At 42.2% G+C, this 20,064-nt stretch overlaps 1 protein-coding gene across 1 annotated transcript in view; it reads right to left on the bottom strand.

The window, feature by feature from the left end:
- sorcs2 (sortilin-related VPS10 domain containing receptor 2) overlaps nt 1–20,064 on the bottom strand; it is a gene marked incomplete at both ends in the record, with an annotated part of 274,152 nt that overhangs the window by 11,681 nt on the left and 242,407 nt on the right. Inside the window, 7 exons of the mRNA XM_080741440.1 lie at nt 42–175; nt 808–928; nt 8,203–8,310; nt 10,747–10,838; nt 12,654–12,730; nt 13,286–13,388; nt 17,521–17,667. Of these exons, the coding sequence (XP_080597566.1) occupies nt 42–175; nt 808–928; nt 8,203–8,310; nt 10,747–10,838; nt 12,654–12,730; nt 13,286–13,388; nt 17,521–17,667 (782 nt within the window). The remainder of the gene's footprint in view (nt 1–41; nt 176–807; nt 929–8,202; nt 8,311–10,746; nt 10,839–12,653; nt 12,731–13,285; nt 13,389–17,520; nt 17,668–20,064) is intronic.

The following is a 20,064-nucleotide window of genomic DNA, read 5'->3' as shown; positions in this document are numbered from 1 at the left end:
AGTTTGAGAACCACTGATATAGAGAATGTGTGTTTGCTCACCAGTTGAAGTCTTTCTCTGTGCACACACAGGGCTTGGCAGTGAGGGCAGAGGTGTAGCTCTTCCCGTTGATGCAGAACGCTGTGTCCTTTCTCTTCCGAAAACTCCTCTCCTGGCCCATGATGCACTGCTCTCCCTGAAAGTAGCCAATCATGGAAGAGAATGGTCAACTATCATATCGTCGTTGTGGCGTTGTGTGCTTGTAGATCAGCTGTTTTCACTAGTTTAAATCATTTTTAAAATGATAAATGCAATACATCAACGACGCTATCCGAGTTTCAAATCATTTCGCAAATCAAATCCCTGTCTCATCATACTGTATAAGACTGCTGCACAAAACTAGTGAAATTAGACGATCTACAAGCACACAACGCCTCGCACCGTGAGGCGTTGTGTGCTTGTAGATCGGCTATTTTTTCCCTAGTTTAAATACAAAACGAATGGTTTTGGACATACAGTACAAGGTTTGTGCCTGACAATGACAATATGTTGTGCTGTGCTACTTGACTGTCATACATGGTCTGCACTGCGTGTGTGCGTGCGTGTATGTTTTAGGGCTGTGCATGTGTGTTGGTATGTACAGTATGTCTGTTTACGTGTGTGCCTACATACGACTACAAAGGGCCGCTCTGTGGATCACAGATTTCCACCAGGCAGGGTGGCATATCCAGGGCTGCGTAAAGCCGCTTTTTCCACTGTATAGTGTATGTGTATTATGTACTGTATTACTACACAGTTTGTTGGGGTTGAATGTTTGTGTTACTGTACCTGCAAATCTGTGAGATTCCAAGAGTCATAATCGTCGTCGTTACACGGACGAGGAAAGGACTGTCTGAAGTCTACCTTGACCAGCTCCCAGTCTGACCTGTAGCTGATGTGTCCAAACACACTACACACACACGCGCGCACACACACACACACGCACATACTGTACTTAGTAATATTAACACACTCAGTCTTATTCAAATGGAGACATACTCGATCATTAACCATGTTACTGACCACCACTGGTGCCTAAATAGATTGTAGCATCCTAGGAGGTGGCAGTGGCTCAGGGGTAGAGTGGCCGGTAGAGGGGCTGGATGGCAACTGTGAGGTTCCTGGTTCGATCCCCCAGAGTTAGTGTAGAAGTGTCCTTGAGCAAGACGCTGAACCCCTAATTGCACCCGATGTGCAGGTCGGTGCCTTGCATGGTTTCCTCTGCCGTCGGTATATGAATGTGTGTGTGAATGGGTGAAGGTAATGTACAATCTATGTAAAGTGCTTTGGATAAAAGTGCTATATAAATGCACCATTTACCATTTAATGGGTGCCCCTGGGCACGTTAACTGCTGCTATTGTTTCATTGTGCTTATGGGTAGAGAGGCACCGCGTCTGGTGATCTGAACCATGTTCGGTTAGGTCTGGAATTTGATTTGGGTAGGATGGCCGACTTGGAAGTATTAGCAGAGGAGACCCAGTATCGTATAAAGCCTAGATGGCGCTGTTTTACTACTGTGCAATCTAAAGGATCACATATGTTTTCAATTGACAAATTTACGAGCATCATTTACCTTCCCCATCTGTGACAGAGGGGAGCATGATAATACCAGACTGATGTGCAACATGTCAGTGTCTCTGGCATATGCCGTTGTGTCAGCCTCGCCATCTGTCACATCGTTGGGAACACCAGGCACAGGCCGGTGACGTCTCAGCTAATGTCATTAAAGAGAACGATGTATTTTGTCCTACTCCTCCTCCCTTGAAGTTGCTCCAGTTCCCCTGTGTTATGACCTGCAGTATGATGTCCCACCAGCGTTAACAAGCAGGGTGAGTCTGGTGACTGAAAGGTCACAGGGACAATTATGTATTTTATGTCTCTATTTTATGTCTCTATTTGATTTCCCCCGGTAGGGGAAAACTCCCAGTAGAAAAATAATGTGCAGGGACAAGCGGGACAACTCCCGAACGGCCGGTTCATTCCCGGCCGGTCCAGGCCGGCCATTAAGAAAAAATTTAAAATAAAATGTCGGCCTTCGTTCCATTTTGTGGGGCTGGGCGGCCAACAAAGTAAATCGTCACTGTCGGGCAGAAACCTCGTATCTCCAAATTTCAAATGTGTAAATTTTTTCGCAAAGCAAAGCCCTACTTCATCATACAAGGCCGTCGCACAAAAGTAGTGAAAACAGCAGATCTACAAGCACACAACGCCTCGCACAGATCGGCTGTTTTCTGAATGTTTTCGGGCTGAATCAGGGGCCCAGCACGTCCCTGATACTGTGCATTATAAGTTCTGCTCTCCACAAAAATACTAAAAATACTTTAGGCCAGTCGTTTGCAGGGGACCTTGAGGGGGTTCCTGGGGGCTTTCCCCAGCGAAATGAGGAGTAGTTAAGTTTAATTATGTCGGATGATTTAATACAAAAAAAACGCTATGTTTCAGTACCCTCAATCCATTGTGCATGTGCAATTATTTACACAATTTAATTTAATTAATGTAATTTAAACCAAAACATTTCTTTCATAATTATGCTCTATTCAGGCTTATTAACAAAGCTAATTTAGTGTGGTTTGGCTTTGAGATAAAACACTAAGCACTCTACAGTACAGAGGGGCATTGGATTTATGCTTAAGCTAGTATTTGATCTACCATGTTCAGACATACCGTAGATTATATGTTATGTCCTTGGGACATCACATCAGATGCAACACATTGATCTATTCCACTAGAATTTTTTCTACAATGAAGGGATTGATTTATTGGTGACTAGAATATTTTGTAGGTTATCTTTGTCTAATTGGGTACTTGATTAGCTCAGTTCTCGGATGTCTATTGTGCAGCATCTCCTCGCAAAAGAAGGGAAACATGCCTTTAAACAGAGGCAGCCTGCATGACTGTGACTAACCATGCTAGGGACATTTACAGCATTTGTATGCTCACAAATGTTGTCAAATAGATGTTGTTAAGTAGGAGGTTGTTTTCTTTAATGACATATCACTCACTTTGTCTTTATTTAAGTAATTGTGGGCTCGCCTGGAAGGCGAGCACACGTATGTTATCTTCATTATTTATAGTCAGTCAGTCAGTCAGTCAGTCAGTCAGTCAGTATCTCCTCAAAACTTTGGCGCGATTCATCTCCTAAACGCTTACACCTTTAAACACCATTCAAATTTTTATGTGTTCAGCTTACTGAGGACACGTGTGCTTGTACTTTTGGTTTTGAAATGTTTTGTAGTTTAATTATAAAAAAATAAAAATGTTTAACTTTAAGCACCCAATGCATTTTCAATGGGTTTAGTGAGTGGGGAGAGAGTGAGACAGGGGAAAGGGACCCATGTTTATATTAAGTCGCTGTGGCTGCAATATTCACACTTCAGATATGCGTTTCATATCAATGTGTTCACACAGGTCTGCTGTCTGATTTGATCCAAATGTCTAAGCTGTGTGATGTATAAAACTATAGTTATAGTTAAAACTATAAATAAATGTCCCTCTACACTCTACTGATTGACACAGCTGTGATTAAAGGCTTGGCTGTCATTGGCTGTTCTGTGGTGATGTAGCCTTACATAAGTCGGCCCTGCAGTGACAATGCGAAAGTCTCGGCAGAGACGTCTTAATGTAAGGCTAGTGGTGCTGCAAAGTAACCAAGTACATTTACTCAAGTATATACAAGTACTTGTACCTACAGTACAATTTTGAGGTACTTTTATTCTACTTTCCATTTTTGTTACATATACTCTACTATAAATACAGCATTTGACAGCTTCGATCAGTTACTTGTTATTTTGCAGATTTTATTATTAATAAAAAAACATAGATGGACCACTTAATACTGCTATGAAGTTGATCTACAATGTGCACGCACACGCACGCACGCACGCACGCACGCACGCACGCACGCACGCACGCACGCACGCACGCACGCACGCACGCACGCACACACACACACACACACACACACACACACACACACACACACACACACACACACACACACACACAAACAACTGTTACTGTGGAGACGTTTGCTTGTATTTGTCTTTGAGACATGTTTTGTAGTGTTTTAGAAATTTTACTTAAAAAGAATAAGGGATTATTCTAAGTTATAGTTTTGCTTAGGCTTGCACCCCAATTGTTTGGCTACAAATCGGGAAAAATGGTCTACATTTTTTGTGCTGGATGTGCTCTAATTTGTGCAGTTGAAATCATCAATTGTGCTTTTATATATATTTATATATATAAATATTTATATGGTTATGAATTAGCAGATTTAGCAGCAGTATACTGATTGCCGGTGCAGCAGTATTTCATTGTAGAAGATAGCAGCAGAACAGTGGTGTCGTGTAGAATATCTCAATAATGATAGCAGCACAAATTATAAAATTTACGGCACAATTCAGCACTAAAGAATGACACCATTTTTATTATGTTTTCATCATATCTTACTTTCCATTTTTGTTACTTATACTCCACTACAATTACAGTATTTGACTGCTTCAGTTACTTGTTACTTTGCAGATTTTAGAATTAATACAAAACATAGGGAAACCTGGAGGTCCTTGAGGGTCCATTGCTGGTTCCCAAAGTGTGGTTCGGTTACCCCTGAGGGTCCCTGAAAGGTTTCCAGGGGGTCCATGGCTGGTTGCCAAAGTGTGGTTCGGGGACCTCTGGTGGGTCCCTGAGCTGTTTCCAGGGGGAGCATTGCGAATTCCCAAATGGCCGGGCTTTAAAGAGCCATAACTTCAGTTCTCAACATGCTACTGGTCTCGAACTTGTTTGTTTACCCGTCCACATTGTTTTTATTGTTATCTTAATTATTTCTTTATTTATCTATCATAGTAGTATCTCCTGCAGATTGTATTAATACAAAACATACAGTAACCACACACTGTGCATCTGACATACAATGTGACACGTTATGAGCTTGTAGATGTGCTATTTTCAGAAAATGAGAATAAATTTTATTCGGTAAGTTAAGTAAACCTTGCTGAGCATGTGCCTCCTGCTTGGCACTTAACATGGTAGTATCCACACGTTTCCAACGTCCCATCGTGCATTGTGCAGGTGGTGTGAGGTTGTATGTCTGCTGTTCTCCGGATGTGTCCCACACATAATGCTACAGTAAATTCTCGCGGAAACAGGTGGATATTTTCATGCTAAAACGTACCCCCCCCCCCCCCCCCCCCCATACCGTTAAAGGACCAGGTCACCTCTGGGACAACAACCAGATCTTATTTTATTGTTGTGTGGGACACGATCAACACAATCCTGTAATTTCTTGTGTTCAATCTGTGTTTTTAGATATTTTAGTATTTCAGCATGCTACAACTGGTCATATGATGCTTTGTAGCATGATATTGCATCATCTCATGCATCATATGATGCAAAATGCATCATATGACCAGTTGTAGCATACTGAAATACTAAAATATCTAAAAACACAGATTGAACACAAAAAATAACTCAACATTGTGTTGATCGTGTCCCCACACAACAATAAAATAAGATCTGGTTGTCCCAAAGGTGACCTGGTCCTTTAAGTTCATGTAATAACACTGCTTGTCTACATTGTATTTGCATTACCATTTTACGTCAGTAAAATGAAAGAGAGCATTGCCTGGGAACTTGACACTTTTACTATTATTGTTTTGGGTTGGAAGCGAGCCCACACTGTTTCGAAGGAACAGTCTTTCTAGTTCTGTTTTTGTTCCTTTTGTTATGTCAAAAGTGTGTATGTGTTTCGCATACATGGCTGTTGTGACAAGACAATAAAGTACTATATCATATCATATCATATCATATCATATCATATCATATCATATCGTCGTTGTCGGGTGGAAACCCTGTATGTCCAAAACCGTTCGTTTTGTGTTTATCATTTTAAAAATGATTTGAAATAGTGAAAATAGCCGATCTACAAGCACACAACGCCTTGCGTCGCGAGGCATTGTGTGCTTGTAGATCTGCTGTTTTCACTACCTTTGTGCGATGGCCTTGTATGATGAAGCAGGGCTTTACCTTGTGAAAAAACGTACACATTTGAAACTTGGAGATACAAGGTTTCTGCCCGACAGTGACAAAATCATACATAATATGGCCAAAATATATATATATTTTTTTATTAATTTGTCTATTTATTTTTGCCATTTTGGAAACGTGACAGGGAATGTGGAAGGGAATACATTAGGTGATAAATGGCTGTTAGGGAACAGCAACCAAAGCAACACAAACCCACCCACCCAAAAATGTGTATTGGCATTGATTGGAAAGCATGTGACGTGATGTTCCCAGAGCCACCGGGAGTCTGGGGGTTTTGAGTGACTGTCATTAGTATGAGTGACAGGAGGCCTCCCCCACCTGTCCTTGCTGCTAAGCCCCTTCATTATGAGACGGGTGGTCTTTGCGGCGTCAGAAAATCGAAACTCCATGGCTAGGAAATAGAGCCCGGCTTATCTCCCAGACATCAGCCGCACTCTGCTGCTCACGCCGTCGCTCCAGGCTGCTATCTCACTGGAGCCAGACACTTGCTGCCTGTGCACGTGCAGTGGTGGAAAAAGTGCTCGCGTTTCTTACTTTAAGTAAAAGTATCAATATCGCAATTTAGAAATACCCTGTTACAAGTAAAAGTCCGGGAAATCAAAATGTGCTTGGGTGAAAGTACAAAAGTACTGGCATCAAACTGTACTTAAAGTACCAAAAGTAAAGGTACTCATTATGCATAATGCAAATGCATCAAAATCTTTTGTAAATACAGCCAAAATATATATAGGGCTAAAGTGGTTAATTTTCCAATAATAATCAAAATCTATAAAGTAACTAGTAACTAAGCTTTTCCTAATAATTGCAGTGGAGTAAAAGTACAATATTTGGATCCGAGATGTAGTGGATCCGAAGTAAATAAAAGTATTGGAAATTGGAAATACTCAAGTAAATTACAAATACCTCAAAATTGTACTTAAGTACAGTACTAAGTAAATGTACTTAGTTACTTTACACCACTGTGCGCATGTATATCTGACACGTGACAGGAGTGTGTGTCTGTCCCCCTTTGAGTTTGTGTGTGTGTGTGTGTGTGTGTGTGTGCGTGCGTGCGTGCGTGCGTGCGTGCGTGCGTGCGTGCGTGCGTGCGTGCGTGCGTGTGTGTGTGCGTGTGTGCGTGTGTACGTGTGTGTGTGTGTGTGTGTGTGTGTGTGTGGGTGTGTGTGTGTGTGTGTGTGTGTGTGGACATACATAGTAAACTGCTGTCCTGTGTGCTTGTGATTTGGTCCTCTCGCCATCTCCTGACCTTCTCACCAGCTCCCTCCCAGCCAGAGGCAGATCCTATCTCTGAGCTGTGAGATGAAGTGAACTTGTCTGACTCCAGTTAACTCCCAGATAGAGACATCGGATGATGAGGACAACCATGCGTGTCTGTGTTTGTGTGTGAGGGTGAGAGAAGGAGCAAGGGACAGCGAAAGTGCAAAAGTGCTTCTACACAGCAAAAAGGATCCGTTTGGACCCAATAGTAGAGTATCTTTTTACACTCTCAGCGCAAGCGGGTGTAGAGACAGGGAAACGCCAGCGAGAGCAAAATACAGAGAAGAAGATGACGAGAGAGGGGGAGAGAGTATAGTTTCAAAACAGAGAAGAGAGGAAAGTGGGAGTCTTATCATCTTCAGCTTTTAGGACCATCAAGTCCTCGAAAAGAGGAAGAGGAGAACCTCGAGTGAGAATCAGTGGCAAAGAGCGCTAGCTGCCTGCCAACATCGCCGAGTGCCAATTGGTGCAACAAGGAAGAAACTCACACAGACGTGAAGGGAACATACACTTTTTCATGGTTTTTCAAAAAGGTAGACACCTTTTCCGGCTCTGGGGCATCTGTATCGCTTCCGCATGCGGCACAGAAGGGTGCGTTCTAGGTAGGCCAATCAGAGGCAGCTGGGGATGGGTCTTTTCGTAACCCAGGGTGCGTTCAGATAGGAACCCTCTGGTCGTTTGTTTATTCGAACGCACCCTAGAATCTGAAAAGTCCCAGAAAAGACGTGCTGTAATTGGCCAGTAGTCACTTTGAGTAGCAGCGTGCCATCCGCCTTCCCTTTTTTACAGGTCGCTCCAATGAACAGCAGCGACAAAATTAGGTATCTAGGTTTTTATATCTATGGTTTCTCAGGTGCTTGCTTGCGTGCGTGTGCCATACTCACGTCATGACCAGTGTCTCATCTCCCGGTTCACTCAGGAGCCCGTCAACAAACACAGAGGTGCTGGTGAAGTTATGGACAGTCCACGTTCGCCCTTCATCAACACTGAATCTGTCAAGTGAAAGCAAACGCGTCACACAACCGTCGGCGACTTGAGCCGTCATGTTTTTACATGAAACCCTCAAGTTCTACCACTTTTTAACATCACTTGGCGCAGGCCTCAAGTGTGAACTCAGAACGAGAGGGTACAGCACACAAACGACAATCACTGCCTATCGGCTTTCCACAGCTACTGGAGTCGAGGGTGTAAATGCGACTTGTGTGATGTGGAGAGGGGATCAATGTGGAATTGAGCTGTGCAGAGCTATAGCACCACTGGCTGAGTCGATGATGTGATAACAACGAACGCAGCGAGCCGCTAATCAGAAGAGAAACATGCACAGAAAATGTTAGCTTCACGACGAGCAGTTTTCGAGTTTCAGTTTACCTCCTGGGTGCCCCGGGGGCTCACTTGGTGACAGTGCATTCCACATGAGGCACGGCACCGAGTGCCGCGATGCGAGCTTGTAGATCTGCTATTTTTGAAAACTCGTGAAAATGTGTGCAAATCTTTGAATATATGTATTTTTTGAGATGGGGGTCCGTGGCCAAATACATATAATTTTGGGGGTCCTTGACATGAAAAAGTTTGAGCATCACTGACATAGAAACATAGGTTTTTCACAAAAAAAAAACTTAGAAGCATTTAGAATATTCAAAGACATTCAAATTTTCATGATTTTTCAAAAATAGCAGATCTAAAAGTTTACATTTGGTGCGACACCCCTCGCGACCTGGCGAGTGGTTTGAGCTGTCTCAAGTCTCACCAGGGGCAAGTCAGTGTCTATCTTGCTCTCTGCCTCTTACACAACCATTCATATTATGACGGGAATTTAGTCTGTGTAAAACACAATGACAGCTCAGTCAATATGTGTGAAAGTAACAACCTTCTCCCCGAGGCAGTGATGGCCTATTTATCATCTCAAACCGTGGAGACGTATAGAATTCCGTTCACACCCGCACACGCATACGCATTCCTACTGTATAAAATCGATGACACTGACAGGCTCACTTGCATTCGCACCCCAGTGAGTCTCAGTCAAATATTCAAATATTATTAGACATGAGCTGCATCGATAATCCGGATCAGCAGTACAAACACATCTAGTAATTACACATCTTGTTGTACAACCACGAGGTATTTACACTATCTCTCGAAAACAAATAAACTCTTTGGAAGTAGAACTTAATCGCGAATGTACAAAACACAGCTGTGTCCATGTTTGATCGCGCATTTCAATCACTTTTCAGAAGCAACTGATATGGATGCCTAGAGGCTGTTTGTTATTCGAGCCTCAATGGGCAGATAAACACATGCATGCGGGGATGGATGTAATTGTATCAGTGGGAGTGCACGCCAGCCCCACATGTCACCACTCTCTGGGGCTGTATAGCTGGGGTTATCAAGTGGACGTGAAAAGGGCACCACTCGGTTGATGGCACTTGTTAACGTTGTACCACAGCGGGGGTACAGGGCGAGCTGCACGGTAATTATCTCTGAGAGACAAGAGCACTCGAGGACAGGGAGAGTGGATGATTATTTTCTTTCTTTTTTTTTGCTGTCTGCAATCTGAAATCAAACAAGGGCCCTCCTGGGTGCCCCGGGGGCTCACTTGGTGACAGTGCATTCCACATGAGGCTAAGGTCCTTCCTGCTGCATGTCATGTCATCTCTTCTCTCTCTCTCTCTCTCTCTCTCTCTCTCTCTCTCTCTCTCTCTCTCTCTCTTGAGCACGCCTATTACAGAACAGTAGACACTCTTGAGGTGTTCAACTTAACATGGGCTGTGGGAGGGGCACAGTAATCTATTTTTTTGCAGAATTGTAGTAGTAATTCTGTAGTAAGTAAATAAAGGCATTTTCAAAAAAGACCTCTCCATTTGGGTAGAGAAACATTCTTGACCAGAAAAGGTTCTTGATGGAGGTAAAGTCACGATTACCTTTGTCCTCTCTCTCTCTCTCTCTCTCTCTCTCTCCTCTCACTGCCACGGGGGAGCACAGATTAATTTGAAGACGTTGTCTTTCAAGTACTACAAGCAGATTTAGTTTTTGTATTTTTTACTGGAGCTTTCAGAACAGCCTAGAGATGTTTTCCGCCGCTTTGGCGGTGCAGGGGAGTCAGCCATTGAGTTCAGCTCGGGTTATAAGGGAACAGAGCACTAAGGACGCTGCTCAGGGGGAGATTGGCACCACCTGAAAGGTCACTTGATTCAGGCGGAAGATAAGCTTGCTCTTTTTCTTTTCGCGACCGCTTCCTTATCTTCCATTTCCCGTTATTTAATTCTTATCTAATAAGGCTGTCGAGATAAGATCTCGCTGAGTGTGAAACGCAGATTGCAAGGTCTTTGTGGCCTGTAAAGGTGAGTGATGTTAATGTTGCTTTGAGGATGTCTGCGTCTCAGCTGCAGAGTGCTGTAGCTCTGTGATTGCCTCTGGAGTGGCCGTCTTACTTGAGTATTTTGAGGGGTATTGAGGTGTCCTTGATGGCGACAATGACCCCACCGTGGTCCAGGAACAATATGTGGTGCTCCTCCTCAAAAACCTGCCAACAGTCAAAAGGGACGAGTGATTAGGGATGGGACGATAAGCGATATTATCGTTTATCGTGATAAAAAACACTGACGATAATCGTATCGTGGAGATTTCATTTATCGTGATATCGTCCTCCATCATGCACTGGGATCAATTCACCTTTATTTGCCAAGCTGCATCCAGTACCACTTAAACTATTCCTCTATAATTGGTAAAAGGTATTTATAATATAAGTACTTGATACAGTCTTTTTTCACTCTCGATCAAATGTCTTTGGCAAATGTCCAGCCCCAGGATAATGGTATCATAAATCACGATTTCTTTTGTCACAATAATCGTGATATGAAATATCATATATATATATATATCATATATGAGTGATGAAAGTGGAACAGCCAATGCTGGGCAGACTCCTAAATTTCAAATTGAGTTATGCTAAAAGCTCTCTTTCAAAACAAGCATCTATTCTATAGCTACACAAGTTACTTAGTTAAAGTCGAATACAACTGTGTAAAAACTACAAAACTGCAGTGCAGTTTTACAAGTGAGTTTTAAAGTGATCCCTGACTAATACGACAAATATGCCTTAATACATTATAATTGTCCTCTATAACTACAATGTAAAATTAAAAACACCTCAATTATTTTATTTCTTCTAGAAATAGCTAATCTTTCACTCAATAGGGGAAATGCCCATCGCAAGTTGATGATGTCATAAATGTCAAGTGTGATCTATCCCTATGGAATTGATGGCATGCATGTGAAAATAAAAACAAACGTAATACTTCCTATGGTTAATATGAGCATCAAATCAATATTTCAAATGTGTTTGTGTTTTGTTTTTTTTGCACATGCATGCCATAAAAATTACACATGATTTATGACATCATCAACTTGCGACAGGCATTTCCCCTACTGAGTGAAAGATTAGCTATTTCTAGAAGAAATAAAATATTTAAGGTGTTTTTAACTTTACATTGTAGTCATAGAGGACAATTATAATGTATTAAGACATATTTGTCGTATTAGTCAGGGATCACTTTAACACTGAATTTGACATGAAACCGCAGAAGCACTTAACAACACTAACACAAACCGCTAGTTAACACGATGACTGCCAGGGGCCACAAGGTGCCGCTAGAGTGCCAGCCATTCCTCCATAAGGCTTCATAGTAACATCCGGTTAACCACGAAGAAGTGGCTTGTGTTTTTTCTGCAAACAGTTATGAACGTGAAATGGAGGCCGAGAGCTAACAGTTAGCTATCGGCTATTTATTTTTTTAGAAGCCCGATCGGAGGCTATTTAGCCGCAAAAAAAACTTTTCCGCTGCACTAGGAACACAGTTCAGAGAAAATGAGCTCTAAAGATGTGACTATGTATTGGATTGGGCGGCGCGTTTCGGCGGCGTTACCCGATTACGGGCCGGTGGAAAGAGAGCTCGGTAGGCGGCTTGGATCAAGATTTAGACCGGGGCTTCGTTGAGGCCTCCGATTATTTAATTCATTTTATTAAAGAAACCGAAATTGTTCGGTTTTGGTACCTCAGATACGTCTTGCAAAAATAGAGTTTTTTTGGGGGGGCTCTAAACTTTATTCGAAACCATTTTCAATGGAATAAATCGTCGCAACATGTAGCATGGCTCGTTGGAAAGCGATGGACGAGCCAGGACCACCCACGTCGCTACTAGCAGCTCAGGGTAAGTAAAATAGCAAAAAATATATTGTATTGGATTGAAAAAAATTACCGAAATTGTTCGGTTTTAGCACTAAAAGAGTTATTAAAATGGTGAAAATGAAAAAAGAAAATGAAAAGTGGACGACTCACTTGTCTCCAAGTCTTGCCGCAGTCTGACGTGATGTACATCTCCTCCTTATACTCCACCAGCTGGGAGCCAAGGTTACCTGAAGGAGAGAGAGAGAGAGAGAGAGAGAGAGAGAGAGAGAGAGAGAGAGAGAGAGAGAGAGAGATATGGAGACAGATATGAAAAGATGATTACATTTTGGGTTTAAACAAAGGTCAAAGGTCAAGGCCACCATCATGGCCAAAAATGCATATTCTGTAATATCCTTGGAAGAGAGCGAAACTTTAAAATGTCAAGGTCTCCCCTTAACTCTGACAGTGTACAAATGGAACCAAATGGACCTGTCAGGGTCCATTTGGTTCCAAATGTACACTGTCGGAGTTACAGACTTGTATGGGACAATTTAGATCCCCCAAAAGGAACCCACAGAGTCTCTGGAATCCACTTTGAGAAACACTACTATATGGAAAAAGAGATGTTGGTGAGGGCAGTGTTTTGCATCCCAAGGTTTGTATAACATTTCTATTCCAATAAGTGAGCATCTCTATCACAATAGGACAAGAGAAGACATGAACGGACTATAGTGCAGCAGTATACAGTGTTTTTTTTTTCTCTTTTGTCTCAGTAATGTTGCCATGCTATTGTAAGAACTCACCGGCGCCCATAATGAGCCCCGGGGCAGAGTCTTTGGTGTGGACCGTCCCGGACACGTAGGGGTTGTCGGCCCAGCGCAGGTGGAGGTGCAGGTGGCAGTCAGGCTAAGATAAGGAGACAGAGAGATAGGGCTGTCACAATTATTACATACTCGTCTAATCGTGATTATTTGACATAATCGTGATTATTTTTCATAATTGTCATAATCCATGTTGAAAAATGTTCATATATTTTTTTTAAAAAGTCAAAAATAGTGGAAATAGCAGATCTACAAGCTCACAACGCGTTGTGAGCTTGTAGATCGGATGTTCTTTTTTAAGTATAAAGTTGTCAAATATGTCAGTAATTTCTTTGTATATTTAGGTTATGTGTCATATCTGCCATGTGCAAGTTGTGCAACTTCAAAGCCTAAAAGCCAAACAGAAATGTAAATGTCAATGACAAAAACACAATTACATCGTTAATCGCAATTATTTGTGTGACAATTAATCGTCATGTAAAATGTCATAATCGTGACAGCCCTACAGAGAGATTCGGATTTAAAAGCTTGTTATTAAAACCATAATTATCTTTCCAATTCACCTCATGTTATTACAAAAATCGAATCAACTCAACTCAAGATAATATAACTACATTCCAAAAACATAATGATGTATGTATGACTTTCTATTCAAAGCAAAGAACCAGCTCTCCCCCTTCCTGTAATAGGCACAACACCCCCTCAACAGTCCATTTAATAAGACAATAACAGCCTCGTTTCAGTTCAGGTATTATGTGGCGAGGTGCCGGTGATGGAAGAAGTACTCAGATGCTTTACTCAAGACACCTAAGGGCGAAAAGCGAGGTCGTGCCATGTCTTGGCCATCTGGCCAGTGATGTATATCGGACCAGTTACACATACTGCATACAGTATGAAGACCCCTGGTACCCATAGATATTAACTAGTTATTCACTATTCACTATTCACAGATAATCTTAATCTTAAGTTAATATTGATGACATCAGGGATATATGGGCGTGAAAAGGGATTTGGCTCCCCTGGCATCACAGGGATCTCCATATCTCCATATATGGGCATACAAGGGAGTTGGGTACCTGCTTGGCATCCCAGCTAGGGCTCTCCATATATGAGCATGAAGGGGATTTGGTTCCCCTGACATCACAGTGATGTCAGAGCGTGATGTCAGAACGTGAGAGTCAGCGTGATGTCGGAAAAAAAGTGTACACCGACGGACGGACAGACACGGACATGATGTGCCGTTTCTCATAGTAAACTGCGACCTTCGGTCGCAATCAATACCGCAATGTAGACATACTCCGTTGCAAGTAAAAGTCCATTATGAATGCACTTGAGTAAAAGTACAGAAGCTGTTCCCAAGCAATCCCAGTACAGATAGTACATTACTTTCTCTTCTTGCAGTTCATCTCTGTCTCCCCTAACGGTGCAGATGGTACCCTCATGCACCTGCACTGAATCAAACGACCTGTGCCTTACGCACAAACAATAAATCACGTTGAATGGGAGGGGGGGGCGGGGAGGAAGGAAATACGACTTTGCGACGCTATTAGGCACTAGATGAAAGGCAGATTACTGCCATTCATCTGCAACACATGGCTTCATTTAGGCGTCATTACTAACCTCTTATCGTGACGCATATTTTTCATGCCTGCCTTCCCTTCAAGGTGGCAACAACGTGATGCATTAGTTTGGCAGGGTTTGTCTAAAGCCATAGCTTATTGGATGGCGCAATCATGTCGCATCTGACTCTGTCTTGCCTGGTGAGGTATGAGACCAGTGCAGGAATTTCATGGCCGCCATTGCCCCTCAGTTTGGCCTCAAACCAATGGCATGACTTGAGGCCACAGTGGCATTAATGCCTAGCTGACTGTACCAATTTCTCCTCTGTCTCTTTCAATATGTACTGTAGACAGTAGACACCGATGTCTCTTTCTTGTCATGTAGACACCAGTGTCTTTTGTTGAGAATCTGAAATCTTAACTCCCCCGAGTCCCCATCTTTAAACCAATCCAGTGACTTTGATTGGTGCAGGGCTGAGCATGGATCAGATTGTAAATAACATAATTTATCTATTTCACTGCAGATTAGGTTATCATCCCTAACACTTAAGGGGAGACATGGCAGGTGAAAACATGTAAAAAATGAAAATTGAGATTTTTTACTATTTTGCTTCCTAAACATGCCTTCTTTCAAACAAATGCAAAATTAACGTTCAAAATACACATATAGATGTTCATTTCATACGTGAAGGTGCCGAGTTAACAACATTGGTTTTCATACATATTTTATAAAATATAGATATATTTAGACAATAAAAAAATAAATAAAAGATGAATCAAAGAAACATGGCCCCCTCAGGTATTAGGAGGGCAGTATGAGTCACCAGAACCGAGGACAGGTGTTTTTGATGAATCTAACATGATTAAAATGGAGTTTGAAGTTATAATTGGTTTGAATAGGATGGGGGTGTGTCCGATCTTTAAAGACGTTTTCTCAAAATGTGTTTTTCCTCATACTTAGGTACATAAATCTCCACTTCAGTTGCACCCACATACACCAAACCATCCAGTTTTATTGTTATCTATATCCTGAAGATATTTACAGAGGGGTTTGTTGATATATCATTCATAGCCTGATTTACATCACATTTTATCAAAAAACATGGCGAAAATGGGTTTTTTATGACTGTTGTCACTATTTTATGATTTATGGAGTGATAAAAAGAGATATCTAAAAATGTTTTGTCTCTAATATGTCAAGAAAGGGAAACAATAGTTTTGAACCTGGCATTATCCAATCTTCAGATTTATGTACCTGAAAAGTATGCAAATTGGGCATTATTAGCGCATATAATGCCTCATTTGCATATCTAAACATATAATTTCAGAAAACTTCAAAAATTCTTAGTCTTGATGTAAGTAATCAACTGGAAAAGTTTCATTGTTGTAGCTATTAGTTATTTTTTTTACCCTATTCACCTGTAGTGTCTCGCCTTAAATTCAACAAATTCTTTCAAAGGACTAAAATCTTGTCTTATTTGATGGCCTTCCTGCCCTGGCATTTGGCCTTTGTGCCCGCCAAAAATGTACAACACCAAAGGCCAAGTGGCCTTGCCCCTAAAATGATGAAATTCCAGGACTGTATGAGACAGCATAATGACATGTCCATGCCAGCGCTGGACATCAAGCTTATCTCTCTGACCTGTCATGTACTGTATAGGCAGCCATGACAGGCGCTGTGGAGCGCAGCAAGTGTTTGAGCAGCACGTAGCTCGTTTATTTCGCAAGTAGGGCTGCAGAATTAATGCAAAATATAAATCAAAAATCTAGATTTTATGTTTCACAATTATGCTGTAAAACACGTTTCACAATAACCAGAACATTGTGCAAACCATCCGTCAGGCTCACAGAGACAAAATGTTATCACAGAGCTCGTTGCATACCATTTTATATGGTACAGATAAGAACAATAAGCAACAAACGGAAGGAAAAAGTCATTTTCCAACAAAAAAGAACATGTTTACCAATAATCGTGATTAATAAATGTGATTACAATGTTGAGCAAAGTAATCAGGATTATAATTGTAGTCATAACCACACAGTCCTGGTTGCAAGACTGTCCATTATGGTTCATAATAGACAAGGCTGACAGATAAAGGGGTTCATTATTTCAGCGTGACTCAGTGTAAGCTTGTGTAAGCTTGTGTGTGTGTGTGTGTGTGTGTGTGTGTGTGTGTGCGTGCGTGCGTGCGTGCGTGCGTGCGTGCGTGCGTGCGTGCGTGCGTGCGCGATCTCAGCCCATGGCAAATGAGTTTCTTCATAATTACAGAGAAGATGAGATATCCATATTATCTACTGTGTCTAAAGGTGCAGACTATCTCTCTCTCTCTCTCTCTCTCTCTCTCTCTCTCTCTCTCTCTCTCTCTGAGGTAATGTTATTATGATGTGTGAATATCATCCAACATGTGACTCATACCTCTTTGCCACCTAACCCTGGTCAAAGACACCACCACGTCTTTCATCAGACAGAGAGGACAGTTGAACAAACAGCTCACTTTAGTGCCGCTCACCCTGCAGCATGTTCTCTTGGAATTGTAACTTTCCCCTCCAGAGCAACAATCAAAAAGGCGCTGGCATCACCTTACACCGTGAGCATAATAATAACTTGACTCGCACAAAGGGCAGTGTAAAGAAAAGTGCAAAGGGTACGATCCCTACCGCTTTGCAGCTGACCGGCTTGCCGTTCATGTCGGTGGTCGGCGCCGCCAAGGGCACCCAGTCACGGCCTTTGTTGTAGGTGATGAGGGTCGTCACTTTGCCGTCGACCTTCTGATTAGCCAGGAACACACCCTTGATGCCTCGCACCTGGAAAACAGCATAAAGGATTGACAGGAGGTTACGATGCAGATGAGGATGGGAATGTGAATGCTATATTTCTACAGCACCAAACACAAGTATTTATTTCTTCCAGTAAGACAATAATGACGTAAAAGTTCAGAATCAGGCCCAGCCTTAATTTGCGCTCATCTGGGTGCCAAGGAACCTGAACAGAGAGAAGAAAAGAGTGGCCAGTGGCGCTTCATAGAATGGTTGCGTATCAGCAAAGGCAAGTCACATATAGAATTTGAATTAAAATGGCACTCATCAGTCATCACTTGCACCGTCCTACATTTCGGACTTATGTCGACCCTTATGTGCCATGCCGCAAACACAACTTAGTATTACAATGCCATTGGCCACGATATTTGCATATAAAAAATAAAAATAAAAATAAAAAGGTTACATTTTCCTCTGAATAGGACTCCTACAACACCAAGTTTTTTTTTTTTTTTGCAAATAGAAATGAATTTGTGCCTTAAAAAAAGTGTACTTTTCCACCATTGCTTCTCTCTCTTTATGTCTGCTCCTCCTCATTCGCTACCTTGACTACAGAAACCTTGAACATTACATGATTGCATAGAAACCACACTGAACGGAATGCCAAGATGCCAAACACGTTGACTTCATCTCCATGTTGACACACACAATATAGCTCAGCGTAACATAATCCAATGTGGAGGAATATCTTTCAGATAGACCGACAGCCGTCCCTGCTCTTGTGTCACGGTGGGAAAAAAATACATTTCTTACTGTGAGATAAAGCCCCTCTTTTCCCCCGGAACATAAAAGATAAAATAAATGATAAATGCCAAGTCTTCCACTGAGGCACTATTACATCTAACCACAGATACCTTGATGGTGACAAGCCATGACTGTGCAGCGCTGCAGCATGCCACTGTGAAAGACAGCCACCTCGTTAGCGTGAGTTGTATTTTATACTTTTTCAATGTAGGGAGGCAGAGTGCCTGTGAGTGCGTGTACTGTGTGCACATCAAAATATCGTCAAGGTAACGATGTTTGTGATTCACAATCGGGTGGGGGGGTGGGGGGAATCTGCACAACCCACACCCAGACATAAACTCCCCCTCAGTAGTTGTTATCTTAAATTGTAACCACTTATGTAAAGAGTCTGAGTGTGATTTTTGGCTCCTTTAGTTGTCAAAATACACGGGAAAAAAAGAAACACCGAGTGGTGAAATCCCAATAGGCTTTACATTTTAAATGAACACAGCCGAAAAAATTAGTATGGTGTTATAAACACGGAGGCACAGATACCTCTGATTGGTTGGCTTTAGCCAAAAAATATCTACCGTTCATGTTATGAATTGACCAAACTGAACAGACCATTGAATTTGAATTTCAAAATGGTATTAGATGAACATCACCCATAAGCGGAGAAAATAACCTCACTTTTAGACAGCTTAAAATACAAATGAACAGCCTTTGAAAAACTTAGATCTTGGTCTTGGCCTTGAGCTCTGTCACTTATTGTTGTGACCTGGTCGCCAACCTTATACTTTCGGTCATTTCGAGCAACTTCCGAGGCGTTCCGAAGCCAGTTTGGAGATATAATCCTTCCATCTGGTCTTTGGTCTGCCACGGGGTCTCCTCCCAGTGGGACGTGCATCGAGGACCTTCCTAGGAAGACGCTTGGGGGGCATCCGTACTAGATGCCCGAACTCCTTTCCACGTGTAGAAGCTGCGGTTCTACTCCAAGTCTCTCTCGGGTGACTGAACTTCTCACCCTATCTCTAAGGGAGATAGCAGCCACCCGTCTGAGGAAACCCATTTCGGCCGCTTGCACCCGCAACCTTATACTTTCGGTCATGACCCACACTTCATGACCATACTGTAGGTGAGAGTAGGAACGAAGATTGCTCGGTAGACAGAGAGCTTTATATACTATAGAGGCCAGACCAGACTTTCATGTCAGTCATAGACTAAGATTAAGAAGATGATTTATAGAAGATTAATATAGTGACATATTATGATACAATCCTACTGGGGAAACTTTAAAGTTCAAGTTGTCTATTAAATTCTATAAATCATAATTTAGTGCAGTTCAGCATACTGGCTCCAGTAACCTGTGACCAGTGCCGGTTCTAGGATTCAGGTGGCCCTATGCAAGATTATTTTAGGTGGCCCCCCACTGACAGTGGAGGGCCACCTAAAATAATCTGCAGCAACAGATCAAAATTTTCTTTTTGGAGGCATATTGACTTGCACATGAATCAAGGCAGCCAGGCCTAGAATGAAGTTGGGGATTATGGGGAAGGAGGAAAGGGGAGGGAATGATGTGGCCCCCGCTTTGGTTGTGGTCCTAAGCGACAGCTTATATTGCTTATGCCAGGAACAGGCCCTGACTGTGACCATTATTCTCTC

Source organism: Nannobrachium achirus (assembly GCF_963921795.1).
Source record: "Nannobrachium achirus genome assembly, chromosome: 14".
Taxonomy (NCBI): Eukaryota; Metazoa; Chordata; class Actinopteri; order Myctophiformes; family Myctophidae; genus Nannobrachium; species Nannobrachium achirus.
The sequence above is the reverse complement of the archived record's forward strand: the minus strand, read 5'-3'. Positions and strand labels throughout refer to the sequence as shown.